This window comes from Leptomonas pyrrhocoris (genome assembly GCF_001293395.1).
Source record: "Leptomonas pyrrhocoris isolate H10 chromosome Unknown, whole genome shotgun sequence".
Lineage (NCBI taxonomy): Eukaryota > Euglenozoa > Kinetoplastea > Trypanosomatida > Trypanosomatidae > Leptomonas > Leptomonas pyrrhocoris.
The window spans coordinates 568,084-585,492 of record NW_015438375.1 but is presented as its reverse complement, the minus strand read 5'-3'; the positions used below and the strand labels follow the sequence as shown (position 1 = coordinate 585,492).

The 17,409-nt window shown below is 57.2% G+C and overlaps 8 protein-coding genes across 11 annotated transcripts; all 8 read right to left on the bottom strand.

Annotated features, from left to right (window-relative positions):
* Window positions 1-356: 356 nt before the first annotated feature.
* ABB37_07661 (hypothetical protein) lies at window positions 357-2,683 on the bottom strand (the record flags this gene model as incomplete). 2 transcript variants are annotated; one of them, XM_015806384.1, is made up of 1 exon in its annotated part: window positions 357-2,683. In XM_015806384.1, exon 1 carries the CDS (start codon window positions 2,490-2,492, stop codon window positions 357-359), a length of 2,136 nt encoding a protein of 711 aa, XP_015655306.1. In that variant the 5' UTR covers window positions 2,493-2,683. The 2 variants fall into 2 exon arrangements, with proteins under 2 accessions (XP_015655306.1, XP_015655307.1); XM_015806385.1 differs by having other exon boundaries at window positions 357-2,663.
* Window positions 2,684-3,126: 443 nt separating this feature from the next.
* On the bottom strand, window positions 3,127-3,742 carry ABB37_07660 (putative mitochondrial hypothetical protein; the record flags this gene model as incomplete). 2 transcript variants are annotated; one of them, XM_015806382.1, is made up of 1 exon in its annotated part: window positions 3,127-3,742. In XM_015806382.1, the coding sequence occupies exon 1, from the start codon at window positions 3,649-3,651 to the stop codon at window positions 3,127-3,129; it is 525 nt and encodes a 174-aa protein (XP_015655304.1). In that variant the 5' UTR covers window positions 3,652-3,742. The 2 variants fall into 2 exon arrangements, with proteins under 2 accessions (XP_015655304.1, XP_015655305.1); XM_015806383.1 differs by having other exon boundaries at window positions 3,127-3,727.
* Window positions 3,743-4,241: 499 nt separating this feature from the next.
* On the bottom strand, window positions 4,242-7,521 carry ABB37_07659 (hypothetical protein; the record flags this gene model as incomplete). The annotated part of the gene is made up of 1 exon (XM_015806381.1): window positions 4,242-7,521. Exon 1 carries the CDS (start codon window positions 7,260-7,262, stop codon window positions 4,242-4,244), a length of 3,021 nt encoding a protein of 1,006 aa, XP_015655303.1. The 5' UTR covers window positions 7,263-7,521.
* A 540-nt stretch (window positions 7,522-8,061) lies between these two features.
* Window positions 8,062-9,445, bottom strand: ABB37_07658 (hypothetical protein; the record flags this gene model as incomplete). The annotated part of the gene is made up of 1 exon (XM_015806380.1): window positions 8,062-9,445. The coding sequence occupies exon 1, from the start codon at window positions 9,103-9,105 to the stop codon at window positions 8,062-8,064; it is 1,044 nt and encodes a 347-aa protein (XP_015655302.1). The 5' UTR covers window positions 9,106-9,445.
* Window positions 9,446-10,130: 685 nt separating this feature from the next.
* On the bottom strand, window positions 10,131-12,324 carry ABB37_07657 (putative mitochondrial peptidyl-dipeptidase; the record flags this gene model as incomplete). Its single annotated transcript, XM_015806379.1, has 1 exon — window positions 10,131-12,324. The coding sequence occupies exon 1, from the start codon at window positions 11,901-11,903 to the stop codon at window positions 10,131-10,133; it is 1,773 nt and encodes a 590-aa protein (XP_015655301.1). The 5' UTR covers window positions 11,904-12,324.
* A 476-nt stretch (window positions 12,325-12,800) lies between these two features.
* ABB37_07656 (hypothetical protein) lies at window positions 12,801-14,054 on the bottom strand (the record flags this gene model as incomplete). 2 transcript variants are annotated; one of them, XM_015806377.1, is made up of 1 exon in its annotated part: window positions 12,801-14,054. In XM_015806377.1, exon 1 carries the CDS (start codon window positions 13,908-13,910, stop codon window positions 12,801-12,803), a length of 1,110 nt encoding a protein of 369 aa, XP_015655299.1. In that variant the 5' UTR covers window positions 13,911-14,054. The 2 variants fall into 2 exon arrangements, with proteins under 2 accessions (XP_015655299.1, XP_015655300.1); XM_015806378.1 differs by having other exon boundaries at window positions 12,801-14,012.
* A 420-nt stretch (window positions 14,055-14,474) lies between these two features.
* On the bottom strand, window positions 14,475-15,492 carry ABB37_07655 (hypothetical protein; the record flags this gene model as incomplete). Its single annotated transcript, XM_015806376.1, has 1 exon — window positions 14,475-15,492. Exon 1 carries the CDS (start codon window positions 15,336-15,338, stop codon window positions 14,475-14,477), a length of 864 nt encoding a protein of 287 aa, XP_015655298.1. The 5' UTR covers window positions 15,339-15,492.
* Window positions 15,493-15,918: 426 nt separating this feature from the next.
* On the bottom strand, window positions 15,919-17,283 carry ABB37_07654 (hypothetical protein; the record flags this gene model as incomplete). Its single annotated transcript, XM_015806375.1, has 1 exon — window positions 15,919-17,283. Exon 1 carries the CDS (start codon window positions 17,071-17,073, stop codon window positions 15,919-15,921), a length of 1,155 nt encoding a protein of 384 aa, XP_015655297.1. The 5' UTR covers window positions 17,074-17,283.
* Between the last annotated feature and the right edge of the window lie 126 nt (window positions 17,284-17,409).

Genomic DNA, 17,409 nt, shown 5'->3' with positions numbered 1-17,409 from the left:
TGCGGCAAGGACAATCCAACGTCACCCGACGTGCAACGCCAACGGGTCGCGGTACTCGCTTAACGCAGCGAAAACAAGTCTGCGCATCAAGCGGTTATATATACCTAACATATTAGCCGCCCCAAGAAGGCGGCGCAACCCACCTATTGTCATAAGTGTGCTTCTCTTACCAATGCAACTCTTCAAAGCTGTATGTGCATAAAGAAGCAAATGAGAGGCGCCCGGCGGGTGCAGGGTGGGGCCGCAATATGAGCCCACAAAGAAGCAGGCGAAAACGACCAGAACAACGTTAAAAAACCGCTTCCCCTTTTCCTATTACAGCCGACAGCGGTTTCTCTCCGGCGAGGTCGCACGGACTATGCTCTTTTACTCGCAATGCCGTCACGAATTCCGCCGTTTCTAATTAAAGCAAGGTCCTTGTCGCGCAGCGTAATCTGTCGCGCCGCAACCAGTTTTCCCAGAATGGAAACAGCCAGGTCACGCACTTCCGGGTTGGGGTGGTTCACCGTCGGCAACAACAACTTCTGCAGTACATTGCCGGAGAGAGCTGCATTGCCTTCCAAATGCAGGCGGTCGTGTTCCACGACAAGCTGAAAGAGGTTCAGACGTGAAAGTTGTGCCTTGGCGTTGGTGAAGGGCAGCTTTCGCCGTTCCTTGTCCATCGGCTCCATCAATGTGGCGGAGAGAACAGAGTTGGCCGGGATGGCCGGCGTCTTGACGTAGAGCGTCAGCGTCGTCAGGGCCTCGTCGCGGATGCGCTGGAGGTTGTCGCTGCAGCGGGTGAGAAGACGCGGCAGCAGCGCCACGAGCGGCGCCAAGACACTGCCGATGCAGCCGGCTGCATCGGCCAGTGTCATGCGTATGAAAGTGCACGCCGCAAAGACAACGTTGGGGATCAGGTCTTGCAGCCCGAAAGAATTGTGGTCAAGGAAGCGCAACACGGCATCTTCAATCAAGGAGGGGGCGGCACTGAACATATCGTGGCGCTCCGTGATGACGACCAGTGCAGCCTCGCGCAGCTTGAAACGCCGCGAGAGCAGACACGCCGCCGCAAAAATGCCCACTGCTGAGATGAGAGGCTGAATATCAAAGCCCGGACTCGACAGCGCTACCGAGGTACTCTCTTCGCTTCCAGCAGTGGAGAGAATGGCCCGCGCCACGCTTCTCTCGGGTGAGGACAAGGCACTTGCGTCGACCACGCGCTGCGTCTCCTCCGTCGCCTCGATCGCCTCGCTGACGACGCTCTCATTGTCCGTGATGGCGTTGTCTGCGGATTTGCTGGACGAGCTCAGCGGCGACGTCGGCTGCACGTGCGGATTTCGATGCGGCGGTGCCTCCGCGGGCGGCGCTGCTGGTGCGTGCGAGGCTCCATCATCGGACGTCTCCGAGGCGGCCGCGCTGTCCGGTGACTTGCCTGACGCCGCGGGGACAGGCAGCGCTGTCGTCGTAAACAGCTGCCCCACCAAGTCGTTCATGCGCACCTTCACCTGTTGGGCCACCTCAAAGTTCTCGTCGATGATGGCCTGCACCTTGTCTTGCTCGAGCTCGTAAACCTCCTTGGCTCGTTTGTTCAGCAGCGCCAACTTGTCTCTGCACTCTGCTGCCACAGCGAAGTCCTCCACCGCCACCGCCTCCTCTTTTAACGAAACCAGCTCCTCAGAGCGGCGGAGGAAGAAGTCTTCGAATTCTAAAATGCGTACAGAGCGAAAGGCAGCGCCTAGCACGCTCTCCGAAGGCCCGCTGCCGTTGGACGAAAGCGCCAGCTTCATGGGCTGCGTCGTGGGCCCGGGAGGTTGCAATGGGTGACCGTCTGCAACTTCAGATGGTGTGGCAGGGACACTAGAGCCGCGTTCTGAAGACTGCGCCACCGCCGGTGTCTCCGTGACGGCGGTGCTGAACGCTCGACCCTCTTTCGGTGGCTTGAAAGCTATACTGGCCGGCCGAGATGACCCACCGACGATTGGCTGTGCATCGGCGTGTCTCTCCACAGGATCCACAACGTGCCCACTGCACTCCAGCGAGTAAATACCGATTTGCTGGCCAGTATTGAGGGCGTTGATGTAGGGGCGGTCGAACAGCAGCTTGAGAAAATACGCCTCCGTCTTGAGGTGCACGGTCTTGCGCTCCTTTGATTTGTAATGCGACTGCTCATTGCTATTAAAATCGACGGAGCCGAGTTTCACAAAGCGCACACTGCGGAACGACGGCGGGTTTGCACGGTCGTCGTCGTCTGCGAGCTTCGCAACCCGCACCTCGACCTTTGTGGCGATCTTCGACTCATGTGATAGGATGCGCAGCTGCTGCAGCCAGACATTGCCGTGAAAGCGCAGGACAAGGGTCTGTGGAACCTTCCCATTGCGCGCACTCTGCCACCCCGTGAGAGACGCGTCCCCAGCCCTCGCATCTGCGGCTCCCCCGGCGAGCTGCGAGATGGGATGCTGCGGATCTTCGCTCGTGCAGAAGAGGACATCAAACGGCAAGGGGGCCGACATAGCGGTCCGATGGTCAACTTCGCCTTCGCGAAGGTGTTAGTGCAGCGAGCAAGGCGTGTGTTAACGGTGGCAACAACGCTCAGAAAGGTGGTCTGTCATCTATCGAGGCCGCACTTGGGCAGGCACTACTGTTAGAAAACTGTGAGTGTTCTAACCGTTATTCTTCCTCCTTCAAATTTGCAACAGCGGCTGAGAGAAACCGCGGAAAAGACGTGCAGGCACCGAACAAGAAGGCCAAAGTGGTACAGACCAAAGAAAGAATGAAAACGTCAGAGCAACGCGGAAAGGAATCGACAAAGCGCAGAGAAGAGAGAATAATGCGCCGTGGAGCGAAGTACCGTCCCAGTGGAAAGGAAAGAAAACCAACAAATAAGGAGGGTGACCCGCGTGAAGTACTTAACGCATGGGAAGCATTGATCAGAAGGAAAAGAACAGATAACTAGCGGAGAGCACTACCGTTTTAATTGCTGGTTGGCAGGCCGTTTGATCCGCTCATCTTTATATTTCTGCTTTTGAAGATGTGAAGTCATACGTCAAAGAGAATTTCATCTCAGCCCCGAGGCTCGTTTTCAGCATCGCACGGCACAGCATCGTGCCCTTCAGAGCAAAACCGCATCGCAACCAACAAACAAATTCACGCACGCGTGATGGGCTCATTGGGCAGCTCCGTGATCGTCTTCGTGTAGTTGCTTTGCATGCTTACTAGAAAACGCGGATTGAGAGGCCCGTCCGTCTCGTCGTACCACTCCGACGGCGCATCACGTCGCAGCTCGCTGCGTTGCTTCTCCATCGCGACCTTCGCCTGCTTCTCGAGTTCCGCGCGGCGCAGCAGGACCATTTCGGCCACACGCGCCGCACCGGTGGTCGTCGTCAGCGGGTACTTGTCAACCGGAATGTCGCGGCGCTCCAACTCGCGCTCGAAGGCGCCGCGGCCGCTGTGGTGCAAACCCTTGTTGTTATTGTGGCTCTGCGTGCTACGACGTGCGTTGAGGGTGTTGCGCGTCTGCAGCCGCTCCATCCCGTAGTACCAGCGCATGGTAGACCGCGCGGACATGTACTTGTTAGCGTTGAAGTCATTTACGTGGTCCTCGTCCCACAGGCCAGTACCTTTTTTGTACTTCATCGTGAAGCCAGCCAAACACGCACGAGACCGCCACATCGCTTTCTCGTGTTTTCGACTCTCTGCGACGTTAAAGTACCAAGGCGACTCCTATTTCTCTGCCCGGGGGTGGACTGCAAGCTCGCTTCCTTAAGAAGGCCGTTGCAGCGCAACAAGGTTAGAGAGAGAGTTAGATGCAGTGAAAAGAGTTGAGAAAGAAGCGGGAGGAAGGAAGCGCAGAGAAGGCCAGCACCTAGCGAGAACCTCTTCTGACTGCAAAGCCAGGACCGAAAAAAAGAAAGAGCAGCAATCTCCATCGGGGTTTTTTTTTTTCCAGCGAGGAGCACAGCACCACACCATCGCCTCAACCGCTATGATAACACCCATTCCTGAGTGGCGTGCGTACTGCCGTCGGAAACGTGCGCTCTAGCACCGGCGTACAGGAATCAAGTGTCGCCACGACTCAAAGACTCTTTCACTTTTCTTTTCTTCTTGATGAACAACCACTACGCGACACGAATTGGTGCGTTGAGTGGTGCCAAGACCGCGAGAAGCGGGCAGCAACGCACCCTCGTAGCGGCAGCAACAAGCTGAATGACGGTATTGAAAACAGCTGATCAAGCACCACCGAACGACGCGACATCAACCTTCTACGTCGTTGGCGATTTCCCTCTCCCCAAATGTTCCCATTCATCCGGGGCTGAAAAGGAATCGACAAGAACAGACCCTGACGCACGAACAAGACGCTGCAGCGACGGCGGGAAGTAACACAGCAAGCTCCGTGGTGTCTCTCGCACGGACGCCTTTTGGGCTCCACGCCCAAGAAGTCCACCCCTCGCCTTCCGCGTAAGTGAACGTTTGCTAAACTTTTCGAACTGCAGCTCGCTCTTACGTATCGCAAGTTGCCGTTCAGTAGGCGCCATGTGAAGAGTTGAAAAGGCAGCCAGCAGTGGTGAAGCGTTGGTGTTGCTGCTCTCGTCACGTATTAAGTGCGATGCAAGCTGCTTCTGCCCTTGCGTAACGCACACTGCACACACGCATGCGAGAGTGTATTCATCGCGTTTCGCGCTCGCTCGACAATCTTCTCGACTCACACGCCGCTTCTCGCCTTCGTGCTGCATCTTCGCCTTGGCTGCGTTCCAGAACGCAACCGCTATCTTCGCATCTCGGCTGCCCAGTGCCACGATTCGAACAGCCTTGTGCAGTTCGTCGCAGGAAAGCCGTGAAGAGTCAGCGAGCGCCTCCTTCTCCACCCACGGCCAAAGCGAGAGGTCCGCCGACAAGTAGGCAAACCGCGTTAGCGAGCGTAGCGGGCGTGAGGCGGAGCCCCACCAGCCAGCGTACACGCCATCCGCATCAAACGCAGCCACGGAGACACACACGCGGTAGTTCAGCTGCCGGCCCGCCATTGCGAGACCGCGAATAGCGGCAACGTCGAGCGGGGCGGCCTCCGTCGTGCACCCCGGAGAGCCGCCCAGCTCCTGTGCCAGCGCCATCACGGCGGAGATCGTGTCGGCTGAATCGTGCGCGGCGATGTCGCTGAGGCACCGTGCAGAGAGCCGCGGGAGGCCCATGACGGCCAGCGACTTGAGGGCGTGCACCGCCTGCGCTGTGGTGGTGGACGGCGGCGCGGCACGCGTCATCGACGTCGCCGTGCGTTCCACAAAAGCGCGGAGTACCGCGTCGGTCGCTTGCGGGAAGCTCTGCCGAAGCATCGTCACGCTGCGCACGAAGTTGTCCGTGTCGTCCTGCGTGCACTCGAGCAGCTCCACCAACACCGCCATGTGCGGCAGGCAGCCCCGCGCCGCGACGACGGTCAGGACAGCCAGCGCGCCATCGACGTTGCCGCCCTTCAAATAGAGCGAGATCCACCACGAGAGGACGTCGCCGTGCACCGTGGGCAGCGAGTTCGCCACGTGTTCCACGGCGGAGGCTGGGATGGCAGCGAGCACCTGTGCGAGGGAGCGCTCCCCTCTCACGAGGACACTGTGAGGGAGGGCGTCGCGCAGGCACTGGTGAAGGAGACCGCGGTCGAGGGAGCGGATAGACAGCGTCTGCGTACAGAGTTCTCCTTCGGGGTCTTCGCCCCTCTCTGATGGTCTCCTACTGGCCTCGCAGTTGCCGAGCTGCGCATCAAAGAACAGCGCCAGCTTCGTACGCCTCTCCCGACTCTCCAGGCGAAGGTGCGTATGAACGCGCTCTGTTGTTCGCGTCGTCAAAGACTTCTCCAGGGCCTGAAAGGTGAAAGGGTGCTCTGCACCATGCGTGTATCGCATGAGCGTCAGCACCTGCTGTGCGGTGTGGCAGTGGTCGAGCAAAAGTCGCGCCGTAAATGTGTTGCCGTGGTGCAGCACAAAATGAAGGGCACTCGCCGCCTCCAGTGGGCTGAGCAGCTCCGCCGTGAAGAGGCGCCACACCTCGTCCTCGACGCACCGAATATCACCGCGTTTGCGCAGGGCAGCGTGGAGCACCACGAGCGTGGAGTACCGCTGCACAGCAGGAGGCATTTTGCTTCGTACGGCGCCGAACCACTTCAACGGAGGCTTGGGCAGCGCGCACATACGGTGGAGAAGAGGGCCGTAGCCCCACCCACCCTGCTCTTCAACCGAGGAAGAACCGGCAAATGGAAAAGAAACAAAGGAAGACGACGAGGACGCGTAAGCGCACGCTTCGTAAGCGAGGCCGCACGCGCTCAAGCAGTCCACAATCGATGTAAAAGGCGTCTTCTGACGCTCCATCAAAGAGAGCGCTTGCGCAATAAACACACGAGCGTCGTCAGGGGAACCAAACGCGCTTGTACGGCTCAGAAAGACGTTCTTCAAAATCGCCGTAACGGGGAGCGGGGGTGCAGGGTCGCCTGCCTTCACACTCGACAGCACAAGAATCCAGTGCCCCGGAGAGAGGGTGGAGTTGCGCAACGCCTCCTCCACGCACGCACTGATGAGCGGCAGGCGTTGGTGCGTCTCGTGCGATAAACTCTGCGTCAAAATCGCACATTGCTGGTCGGGCGAGAGCTGACGAAATATCGACTGCAGCACCGTCGCATCGCAGAGGGAAGAGCGGCAGCAGCTTAAAAAGGCATCCGTCATGGCATCTGCGTTGCGGTATGTTTGGCCCCCGAAGCGCCCCTCTCTCTGCGTCAGCGGCGACGAGGAACGATCCAACGGCAAGCGTTGTGCGAGAGGAATTAAGTCTACCGGGAACAGGGTTTGAGTATGCAGTTGGCGCTGATACCAGCGTTGCCGGCATTCGAACGCGTCTCGGCCTTCTTGACCAGCGTCAGACGCCGCGCAACGTGTGTGGAGGGACAATAGAGGTCTGGGCTGCAGCCGCCAGCAGCGAAGCATTCCCCGATGAGACGAACAAAAGAAACCGTAGCAGCCAGCAATCACTTCTGTTGTATTGAGCTTTGAGTTCGACTCGGACGTACGTGAGGAGGTGACGTAGTTGTTCGAGCATTGCGGACTCGTTTTCGTAAAGCTCCGTGAAACGGCGGATGAGAGTAGCAGCGACAGCAGAGCACGGCAGCTACGATTTGCGTCTTCGCGTTGGACGCACATCTCGGAAGAGTCGCGTAGGTGGCTGACTTGTACACCTGAGCGCCGTGAGTGAACTACGAACGCCTTTCGCTGCATTGTTTTCGCCTGATTTGCAAAGAAAGAGAGACGCATGTTTCATTTTTTTTTTTTAACTAACGAGGACTATGAAATGAATATTAATAATTCTTTAGAAAAAGGCAGAGTAGTGTGCGGTATTCCTCGTTTACTGTGAAAGCATCGTGAATGCGAAGACGACGCTTCGTTGTTGCAGTTGTTTTGCTTAGCTCAAGACTAAAGGTGGAAGCAACGCTGACGCAACCCAACCGGCGGAAAGGTCAATTGTGGAGAGACAGTAAGTCGTAAAACCGCTCTTCGAAATGCAGCAGGATCTTCGCGTAAAACGGAAAACACCGCGAAAGAGAGGGGGGAAAGATGCAAACACGAACAGTGAGAGCATCAGCTGGAAAACAGCATTCTCCACCTTCGCGCGCACCTTAAACGTGACGGGCGAATACTGAACGTCACGGCGATGCCACAAACAGCGGCGCACACGCGCCGGCAGTGAAACACCGCAATGCGCAATACAAATGTCGCTTTCGCCGTTGCATAACTGTGCGCTCCAAAGACAAAAACAAGGATCGGGGGATAAAAGAAGAACCTAATGTCGCCACAGTGAAAAGAGCCAAGCCAGAAAGAAAAGGTTCGCACGTGACAAAAGATTGCTTGCCGCTCAAACAGCAAAAACACGGTCAAAAGAAATAGAACAAGCGTCTAAGCGACTAAGAGAAAGGAAAAAACAGGGAGAAGGAACCCATCAGCAGAGCAGAATTCGTATCGCCAGAAGCAAAAGAGCCGATGAGTGAAAACAGCCGCCTAAGCTACTACCAACACCGTGCACACAAACGCGCATGCGCAATCGCCGCGAGCGCTGTCAATGAGAAGAGCTACTGATAAAAAACAAGCCGCCGGTCAATACAACTCCAGCCAGTAAGGCGGCATTCGCCGAAACTCCTACCAGATCCTCGCGGTTCAAGATGCCCAGACCGATGTAGATAAACGAGCCGCTGCCCATTGCCTGCACTGCGGCTAACATCGAAACGAAGGGGGCCAGTTCAGGGGCGGAGGTGGAGGACAGCGGCAGCACCACTGGCGGCTGTGTGGAGATATTGCCGACAACTGCCAGACCGTCGCGGCGCTGCATCACAACGGTACAGAGCACCACACAAATCATCGTAATAGGAGTCAGCAGCAGCCACACACCCACGGAGCTCTGGTACAGGCGCCTCCATTCCCGCATCGACGAGCGGGGACCCTTCTCTGTTAGCCTTCCTTCCGCCTCTGCCAGGGAAGGACTTGGCGTGGCTTCAGCGGATTGGTTAAGCATCTCCTTCGCCACGGCGACACCAATGACGAGGCCGTCGAAGAGCTTGTGAATGGAGAGCGGCAGCGCCGCGCTCAACAAAGCGGAAACTTTCTCCTCGAATCCCAGCAACAGCCCTTCCGTCACGCCGTGGAAGCACATCAGCACAATCAACAGCGTTGCCACGGAAACCGTCCCTCCACCGCTGCTGCTGCTGCCCGTCTCGCTGGACACGCCGTGGCTGTGGCCGCTGCCGCCCTTCATCGATCGCTCAAGCACCGCGGGGATCAATATGCCCGCCAGCAACCAAAAGCAGAGAGAGGTCGGCGCCGGCAAGGCGCCTAACGCACCGGCCTCGAACGACTCCGGAAAGAAGTGCAGTAGTGCCATGGTGAGCAGCATGCCAGCAGAGACGCAGTTGGCTAGAGAGAGGTACCACTTCACGGTGGCGGACGAGGCAATTAAAGTCGCCTTCTTGCACCGTGCGAAGGCTCCAATCTCAACGAGAGGTTCTTCGCGATTGCGGCCGACGTAGAAAACGGGCAGCCACACACCAATGGCGCTCATCAGCGTGATCCACCACGCCACCAAAAGCTTCGACACAAATAGCAACATAGAAAAGAAAGAGAGTGCTTAGGGAAGACCGGAGAAAAATTCGATTACTATTGTTTTTTTTTTCTTTTGGGGGAGAAGAGATGCGATACATCCGACAACATGGAGTCGCACAAATCCGCTGAGAAAGTGCCGGTGAGCAACCAGCAAGGGCCATCCGTGCAGCTACTTCGGTGAGGAATGAAAGAAACTCGTCTATATTTTTGGTGTGCGAGATCAGAAGAGGTTTTCAATGAATCAGCGATGTTGCATTTAGGTGCAGTACAGTACTTACACAGGAAAAGAGAAGCACATATAGCTATCGTCGGGAAATTGTGTTGCCGTGTCTTTTCAATGAGCACCTTTGGAGAACACGCACGGAGCAGTGATAAGAAGCAGGACGAGATGTGGCGGCAGTAAAGAGAGAGAGCTCGAATTGACGCCAACACGAACTGTTACACGCGAACGACCGCGGTCCAGTGAACTGCATTGCTCTAAACGCCCTTGAGGAGTGAACAGAGAGGTCCTCTCCGGTTTCCTACGGGGATACGAACCGCTTTTCAAGTCCTGGATGATCACTTGGATCTGCCACTCGAGCACTTTTGGATGGCGCCTTACAGAGCATTTGTTTGGGTTAGCCCTGCAGAAGGAGTAGTTCGACTCCGCACAATAATAAAGTGAAAAAGCGGCAAAACGAAAAACCGTAATAAAGGCGTTAATGAAAAAGCCACCGGGGCAAGAAATGCCCGATGCGGAGGAAAGAGAAGGGGAAAAACACCGTTTGCATGCAATGGCACTTCGAGATTCAAAGTGCACGTGCACGGCAACCACACGAGGGATGAGTCTCTTGACGCAAGAATATAAGAAGAAGCAAGAAATGAATTCAGCGTTGCCGTTAGCAGCAACACTGCTCGTTGAAAACAAAGGCGAACTCGAAAGCAATAGGAGTGGCACAGCAGTCAGTGACGCGGGCAGCACAAAAGGAGAGACGGGAGAGAGAAAAGCGAAAGCAGCTCTTCAACTCTGTGACTGTCACACCAATCCCGCTACTAAAGGCCACGGCTGCGCAGCAGAGGACCAACGCCTGGCTTGCGTCCCGCAAAGTTGAAGTATGCTTGATTCAAATCAATCGTGTTGCCAACCGATAAGACGCATTTGCGGAAGTGGTCGCCGTTGGCGCGGGCGAGGCCGCCGTGCTCGCGGAACCACTCAAACGCATCGCAGTCTAGCAACTTCGCCCATGTGTACGCATAAAACCCGGCGGAGTAGCCCCACTGGAAGGTGTGAGCGAAGTAGGGCGTGAAGTAGCGTGGTGGCACGGCCGGCATGCCCATTTGGAAGTGCTCCATCGCCGCCCTCTCCATCTCTGGAATTGGCCGGAAGTCCTTCTCGTCGGTGATGGAGTGCAAATAGAGATCCACGGCAGAGGCTTTGATGTTCTCCAGCGTCTGGAAGCCGCCACCAAACTTTTCGGCGGCTTGCATCTTGTGAATCAGCGATTGCGGTATCGGCTCCTTCGTCTCGTAGTGGATAGCGTAGTGCTTCAACACGTCGCCGTAGTGCGCCCACTTCTCATTCACCTGCGACGGCAACTCCACGTAGTCGCGTGGGACGTTGGTGCAGGCCAGCGAGGCGAACTTTTTGTCGCTCAGCATGCCGTGCAGACCGTGGCCAAACTCGTGGAAGAGGGTAATGATGTTGCGCTGCGAAAGGAGCGTCGGCTTGCCGGGATCGGGCTTGGGCACGTTCAACACGTTGAACACAACCGGCCGCTGCTGTAGCAGCTTTGACTGAAGGACATAACACGTCATCCACGCCCCGCCCTTCTTGTTGGGTCGCTCATACGGGTCTAGGTAGAAGAGCGCCAGTGACGTGTCGTCGGCGTCGAAGGCCTCGTAGCAGAGCGTGTCGGGATCGTACACGGGTAGGTCGGTACGTCGCACCATTGTAATCCCGTAGAGCTGGTTCGCCGCAAAGAAGACACCCTTCTCGAGAACCGTCTGCAGCTCAAAGTGTGGCATGAGCTCCGCCTCGTCCAGGTCGTGCTTTCGCTTGCGGACCTGCTCCGCGTAGAAGGCCCAGTCCCATGGCTCCACCACGAAGTCGTTGCCTCGTGCCTTGATGAGCTCCTGTATCTCGTGCGCGTCGCGCTCCACGGCGGCCATCGCAGGCGGCGTCAGGTCCAACAGCAGCTTCTCTGCCGTCTCCCGCTCTGCCATCTGGTCCTGCAGCTTCCAGTCCGCAAAGCACGCTTTGCCCAATAGATGCGCCTTCCGCAGCCGCAGGAGCAGAATTTCTTCAATGGTGGAGCGGGTGTCGTTGTCGTCCTTGCGGCTGGCACGATTCACGCTGGCTTCGTACAGGCGGCGGCGCGTCTCGCGTGTCTTTAGCGACGCGAACAGCGGCTGCTGAGTTGTGTTGAGCAACTTCAGAGCAAACTCGTCGCAACGGCCCAGCGACGCAGCAAAGCGTCTCGCCACCATCAGCTGCTCTGCACTGAGGCCGTCCAATTCTGCCTCTGTGTCAACAATCAACGAGCCGGCAAGGTTGGTGCCAAGCAGCTTCCGACCGAAGATCGTCTCTAGTGTTGCGAGGCGTGCGTTGATGTCACGCAAGGCGGTCTTCTTCTCTTCCGAGAGGGCAGCACCCGCAATCGTAAATTTCTGCGCCAGCACCTCCACAAGACGTCGATCCTCGGCCTCCTCGAGCTGCTCCCGCTTGGTGGACACCGCGCGGAGGCGCTCATACAGACTGCGGTCAAGGAAAATGGCGTCCCGGTGCGCCGCACACTGCGGCGCGTACTCCTGTTCGAGCTTCTGCATCGCAGGCGACGTGTTGGCGGAGCATAAGTTGAAGAAGATCGTCGTGGCGCGCGTGAAGAGCCGCCCAGAGAGTTCCAGAGCCTGCACAGTGTTCTCAAACGTCGGCTCCTCGGTGCACTCCTTAACGGCCTTCAGCTCCGCCAGCTACTCCGCCATGCCCGCATCGAACGCAGGGGCGAAGTGCTGGGCTTTGATCTTGTCGAACTCAGGTGCGTGGAACTGCAGCTTGCTCGCCTCAAAGAGAGGGTTGCCTGCCATGATGATCGCTACGTAACCGATAAAGTCGCAGGAGAAATGACAAAATTTTATTCGCGCTAGGCGAAGCAATTCAGCCGAGAACGAGAAACAGAAATCGAAAGAAACCGCAGAGGGAGAATTTTTCGTTGATGTGTGATTCGGTCGTTGTCGGCGTGCATAAGCTATTATATAGCGTGAACGGGTGGAAAAGAAACTAGAAGAAGTACAGCACGGTGTAGCCGAACAGCGAGAAGAAAAGCCGTTGCAGCGGTCGCATGCTTGAAAACAAAGCGCAGGAATGAGAAAGCAGCGGCGAGGCTGGCCGCTGTGGTGCATGTTGGAAAAAGAGGAACAGCGGAGATGCGACCTCGCACCTGCGAACGCTTGCCCGTCCCTCTTCTACATATGTTCATATTAATTTTCCTTTTCTAGTTTCAACGCTTCTAGTAAGCAAAACAAAACATACTTGCTTTTATCCTTCATAGAGAAACTATTTTGGTACTGTAGAATGGGGAGAATACATCGTACATGAGAAGTGGGAGGAAAAACGAAGCTAGAGTCACGAAATCGACACCAAAAGATAACAACCAAAAGGAGCGTCATTGACGGTTGCTCATGTACATCAGCAGCGCAGAAGGGAGGAGAAAACAAAAAGGCCGCTCAAAAGTAGTTTTGACTCTGTGCGTCATCGCGAATGTTCATCTGCCGCTCCCGCTCGAGGGTGCCGTAGAGCGACGTCTGCAGCACGCGGCCCTCCGCGGTTCGGTTGATCGACTCCGTCGACTTGGGGGCCAGCGCCTTCGGTGACGGCGCGTTGCGTCCTTTGCGTCGCCGCGCCGCCATGTTCGATGCGGACGGCGGGAGATCGACGTTTCCGCCGTGCTCAGCCAGCGTCATGTGCGACTTGGCAAACAACCGCTGCGCGTCATCGCCGTGGTGGATGGCAGCGGCATTGCGCTCGGACATCGGCACGTAGCCGGTGTAGCCTACTGGGGTGTCACTTAAGCATTTCGACGTGCCGCGGAATAACTCGTGTGACGTGCCCATCTCCGTAATGACCTTGCTCTGCACCTTCAAGTCTTGCGAGAGCGTCTCACCTGGCAACCGCGTGAGCGGGGCAGCAGAAAACCCGATCTGTTCCTCGGTATGCGGCTTCAGTTGCGTGCACTCAACCAAGTCCAGGTAGTTGTGCTTCGCGCCATGGAACTCCACCGCCACAATGGGCGGAACAATTCTCCGGTGCGTGTTGGGGAACGACGGGGCTGCCGGCCGCAGCGTGGCGTCCTCGGCGCGCTTCGTGCGAATCTCCAGTGACCGCTGCACTCTGCCCACGAGGCCGCCTCGATTATCGTCGTCGACCTGCTCCACCTTGCGCGTGGTGGCGTAGAAGTCGAGCTGCTGCTCCGGCTGCACGTTACGGGACGCCGCGTGCGACGTCGACTCCCATTCGGATGAGGGGCAGGAGACGACCTTGTAGCCGCGTCGCTGATCCTCTTTCTGCTGTCGCCTGACCGTGTCGTCGTCCGGCGTCCACGTCGCCTCCGCGTCCGCTTGCGAGGATCGATCACAGCTGCCCGCGAGGTTCTGAGAGGCGTGCGCAGCTACCGAGGCGCGCTCGGCCGGGGCCGCCGTGTACGTCGTGTCGTACGTGGTCTCCGCCTTCTGGTGAAGAGACGCGTTCGCGTGCGTTGCGACCGCCTTCTTCTTTGGCAGGCGCGCGGCCAAAGTTTCCCGCGTGTTAACAGCCGTCTTGCACGAGACGTCGTCCATTTTCCCCTTCACACAAGAATGGAGACACACAGAATAACAACAGCGCTTACACCGTCGGAGATCGCCACAGGAGCCGCGCGTGTTGGTGAGACGACAAGTTCTTTTTTTTTTGCTTTGATCGAGTGCTGCCCGAGTTGGCCACCTTCGTGGAAAGCAAACGACGATCGCGAGAATATGAGGAGAACAGAGGAGAAGGGAAGCGCAGCAGAAGAAAGGAAGGGGAGGAGCAGGAAACACGTTCAGAGAGATGCCGCTGAGAGACACTGGCATATTTTCTTTGGGGGGCTTCCTCACGCATTCATAGCGGAAATCGCTCAAGTATGGAACTAACAGAAAGAAGAAAAAAGACGCGCAAGACTTCCACGTGATGCTGAAAACGGCTTCCCCTGTGCATGCATCAGGAAAAAAAAGAAGTTGATTAGGGTCGTTGCGGTGTTGAGTGCGTACGCCTGACAAATAAATCTAACAGGAAGGCTAGCAGAAAAGTAAAGTTGGCAAAGCCACAAGCGCAACGAACAACGCGAGGACGATCCGTTGCTCTTGATGGTTGTTGATGCGTCTCCTTCAATATCCACTGCGGCGGCCTGATCGTCTCTCGTCAAGTGCGCGCAGAAGCATCTCCCGCTCTCGACTTACACGCTCGCGATGGGATTGCGCAGAAGTCGGCGACGGCATCGCTGCACCGTCTGTGCGCTCCCACAGCTGGCGCGAAGTATTCGGCGCCCCGGAGCCCTTAGAAAGCAACGTGTTGGCACCGCACGGATAGGATAACGGAGCCTCTCTCTTTGCTTTCAGCACCGCCAACACCGGGTCGTGCCCATCATCGAAGAACGTATCTGCGATGATGTCGCGTACGGTTGGACCGTACAAGTTGACCAACTCCTCTTGATAGGCGGCAAGCTGGAGCATCCGTTTGGAATGCCGTTGCTGGTCCAGCTCTGCCTTCAGCTCTCGTTGACTGCGGCGGTACTCCGCCATCAGCCGACGCTCCTGCAGACTGTAAAAGAGGCTCTGCGCCGTCCGCGCGCTTTTTAGCACGTCGTCAATGCCGCCTCTTCCGCGGGGCAGCAGCTGGCCTCGCGGTGGGGTCGCTGCCCGACCCTCTGCGCCCTTCACGGGTGCCGAGCCTGCCGGTGCAAGCAGTTCAGTTTCTTGATGCGAATGACCTTCGCGAGGCGCCACCGACGGCGGAGGAGGGGGAGGGCCGCCCTCCCTGTCTGGAGCTGCGACGTACGTTTTCACCTGCCGCGGAAGAGGGTGAGGCGGCGCCGCGAGACGTGCAGTCAGGGGGCGTGGCAGCGGTGGACCCTCTACTGGGCGCCACACGAGACAGCTTCCTAAGCGAGCGTCATATACAACACGCGCCGAAGGGCCGGACTCGCCTTCTTTTGCAAAGGCGTCGTTGCTTAGGTGGTGATGGTGGTACATTTGCTGGGTATCAAATCGCACGAGTGGGCTCTTCGCCGATGACCTACTGCCTCTCTAGACCAGAAGGAGAGCGGACGTGCGACGCGAATTGCTAAACACTAAGCAGAGAATGTGCTGCCGTCTTCACCGTAACGCGTGGAGGCGAAGAGAAGCTTGAGACGGCAAAAATCGAGTAAGTCGCAGACACATGCGGGAAGAGGAGGAAGCGGAAATGCAGTCGAAAAGACAGACGGAAGCAATTTACAAAGCGAGCGATTTCCATGGGCAAAAATATATATATAAAAGAAAGTGCTTTTGAATTCTCACCCACACTCATTCGTGAAGAGCACCATTCTTTATGTTGTGTTGCGGAAATGTACGGACGTCATTTCTTATTTCTGGTTAGCGTCAACTTCGCGTTCACGTGGATTCAACTGTGATGTCGAGTGCATGCACCGTGCGCTTTGTCCGTGTGGAGCAAAAGCAGGCAACTCCCTGCAGCTTCTGTTGCGGCTGACTTGTGCACTCTCTGCTGTCAACCAAATCGTACAAATTTTTGTTTCCTGTTTTTTTTTGTCATGCTTGCTTCTATCAGTGGCTCTCAATCCGAGTCATCATCCCACTCGCTCTGTTGGGCCGATTTCGTTACCTCAAGCCGCTTGTCGTAGACGTATCCAGGATCGCCGGGTTTGATCACGTTCTTGTTGAACCCTTCATTCATCACCTCTTTGAACTCACGCAACGTGACGTCGTCCGCATCGTTCAAATCGACGTTTTGCAGCGCCGCGTCGGGGTCACGATAGAGGAGACCCAGGTCTGCCTTCTGCGGCTTAGTGCTCTTGGCACGGTCACCATCGGAGCTCTCGGTGGCGGCCGGCGACGTAGCCGGCTGCTGCATCGGTGCCGCAGACACCGTTGCCGCCGGCAACGGCGAGCTTCGGGTGGTGGCGGGGCTTGCGGTGGCCGGCGAGTGGCGCATCAAACGCTGACACCGGAGGAGCAGCGACTGAAACTGCGCCTCTGATAGCAGAGACTCGTGCGTGGTGGCGAGGCGCCGTGCGAGATGCACCGTCGGCGTGTTCTCGCGCAGATGTGAGCCGAGGTGGATGCGGCGGACGTGCACCACGCCGGGAGGGCGCTCGTACTCGATGAAGAGCGTCGGCGGACTCCCTTTCACGCCGACGCGCCGGGCGCGGGCCACGGCGGCAAACCGCGCACACCACCACTGCCGCGGCAGCAACGCGCTGAACATCAGCCCCTCAATGACGTCTTTCGCCAGCGCCTCGCCCGCGACGACGTGGACGCCGTCCGCCTTGAACTCGTCCCCCTTCTTGCTGACGAAGAAGTCGATCATGTCGGAGGGCACGGTGCACGGCAGCACCGCCGCACTCGTCCGTACCGCCTCGGCGTACTCGCTGACGTTGCAGCCATCCGGGTATAGGCTTAACACGAGATCCGTCGCCTCCGTGACATCGGCCAGATGCGTCTGATGCAGGTCTTCCCTCAAAGCGGAGTAGGCGGCAGACATGTCCGCGTACCAAACACTGCGCTTCACATCCGCTGGCGACCGCGGAAACAACGCGCTGCTGCCGCTTTCAAATTCGTGGTGTGTACGCAGGCCCAACTCACGAACCGCCAAAGTGCAGTTGTCCTTGTACTTAGCAAAGAGGTGATACACCAAGGCCCACAGCTCCGCCCCGAGGTCGTTGCATGACGTCACTTCAGAAGTAGGGCTTCTTGAGTGTTTGCGCTCCATTGAAGTCGCCCGTTCGGGTGCACACGCAGAGAGACCCGGAAGAGAAGAAAAATAAATGAGAACAGACGGTCTGCGGACGAGACCGAATCGAAACAGAGAAGAGCAGATGAAGTGGGTGACGGGCCGAATGCGCCGGAGGGAGGGGTTCAGCGGAACGACAACGCGCCAAGAAAGGCGAAGACGAACGGAGAGGCCTCGAATGCGTTTTCTGCACGTTGGCCGGTTGTAGTGAAGAGACGAAACAACAACAAAGAAAAGAGTAGAGTAAAGGCGGTGTGGAGCGCACGACACGGTGGTGGAAGAGGGCACACAAACACATCCGGCAACTCACCACTC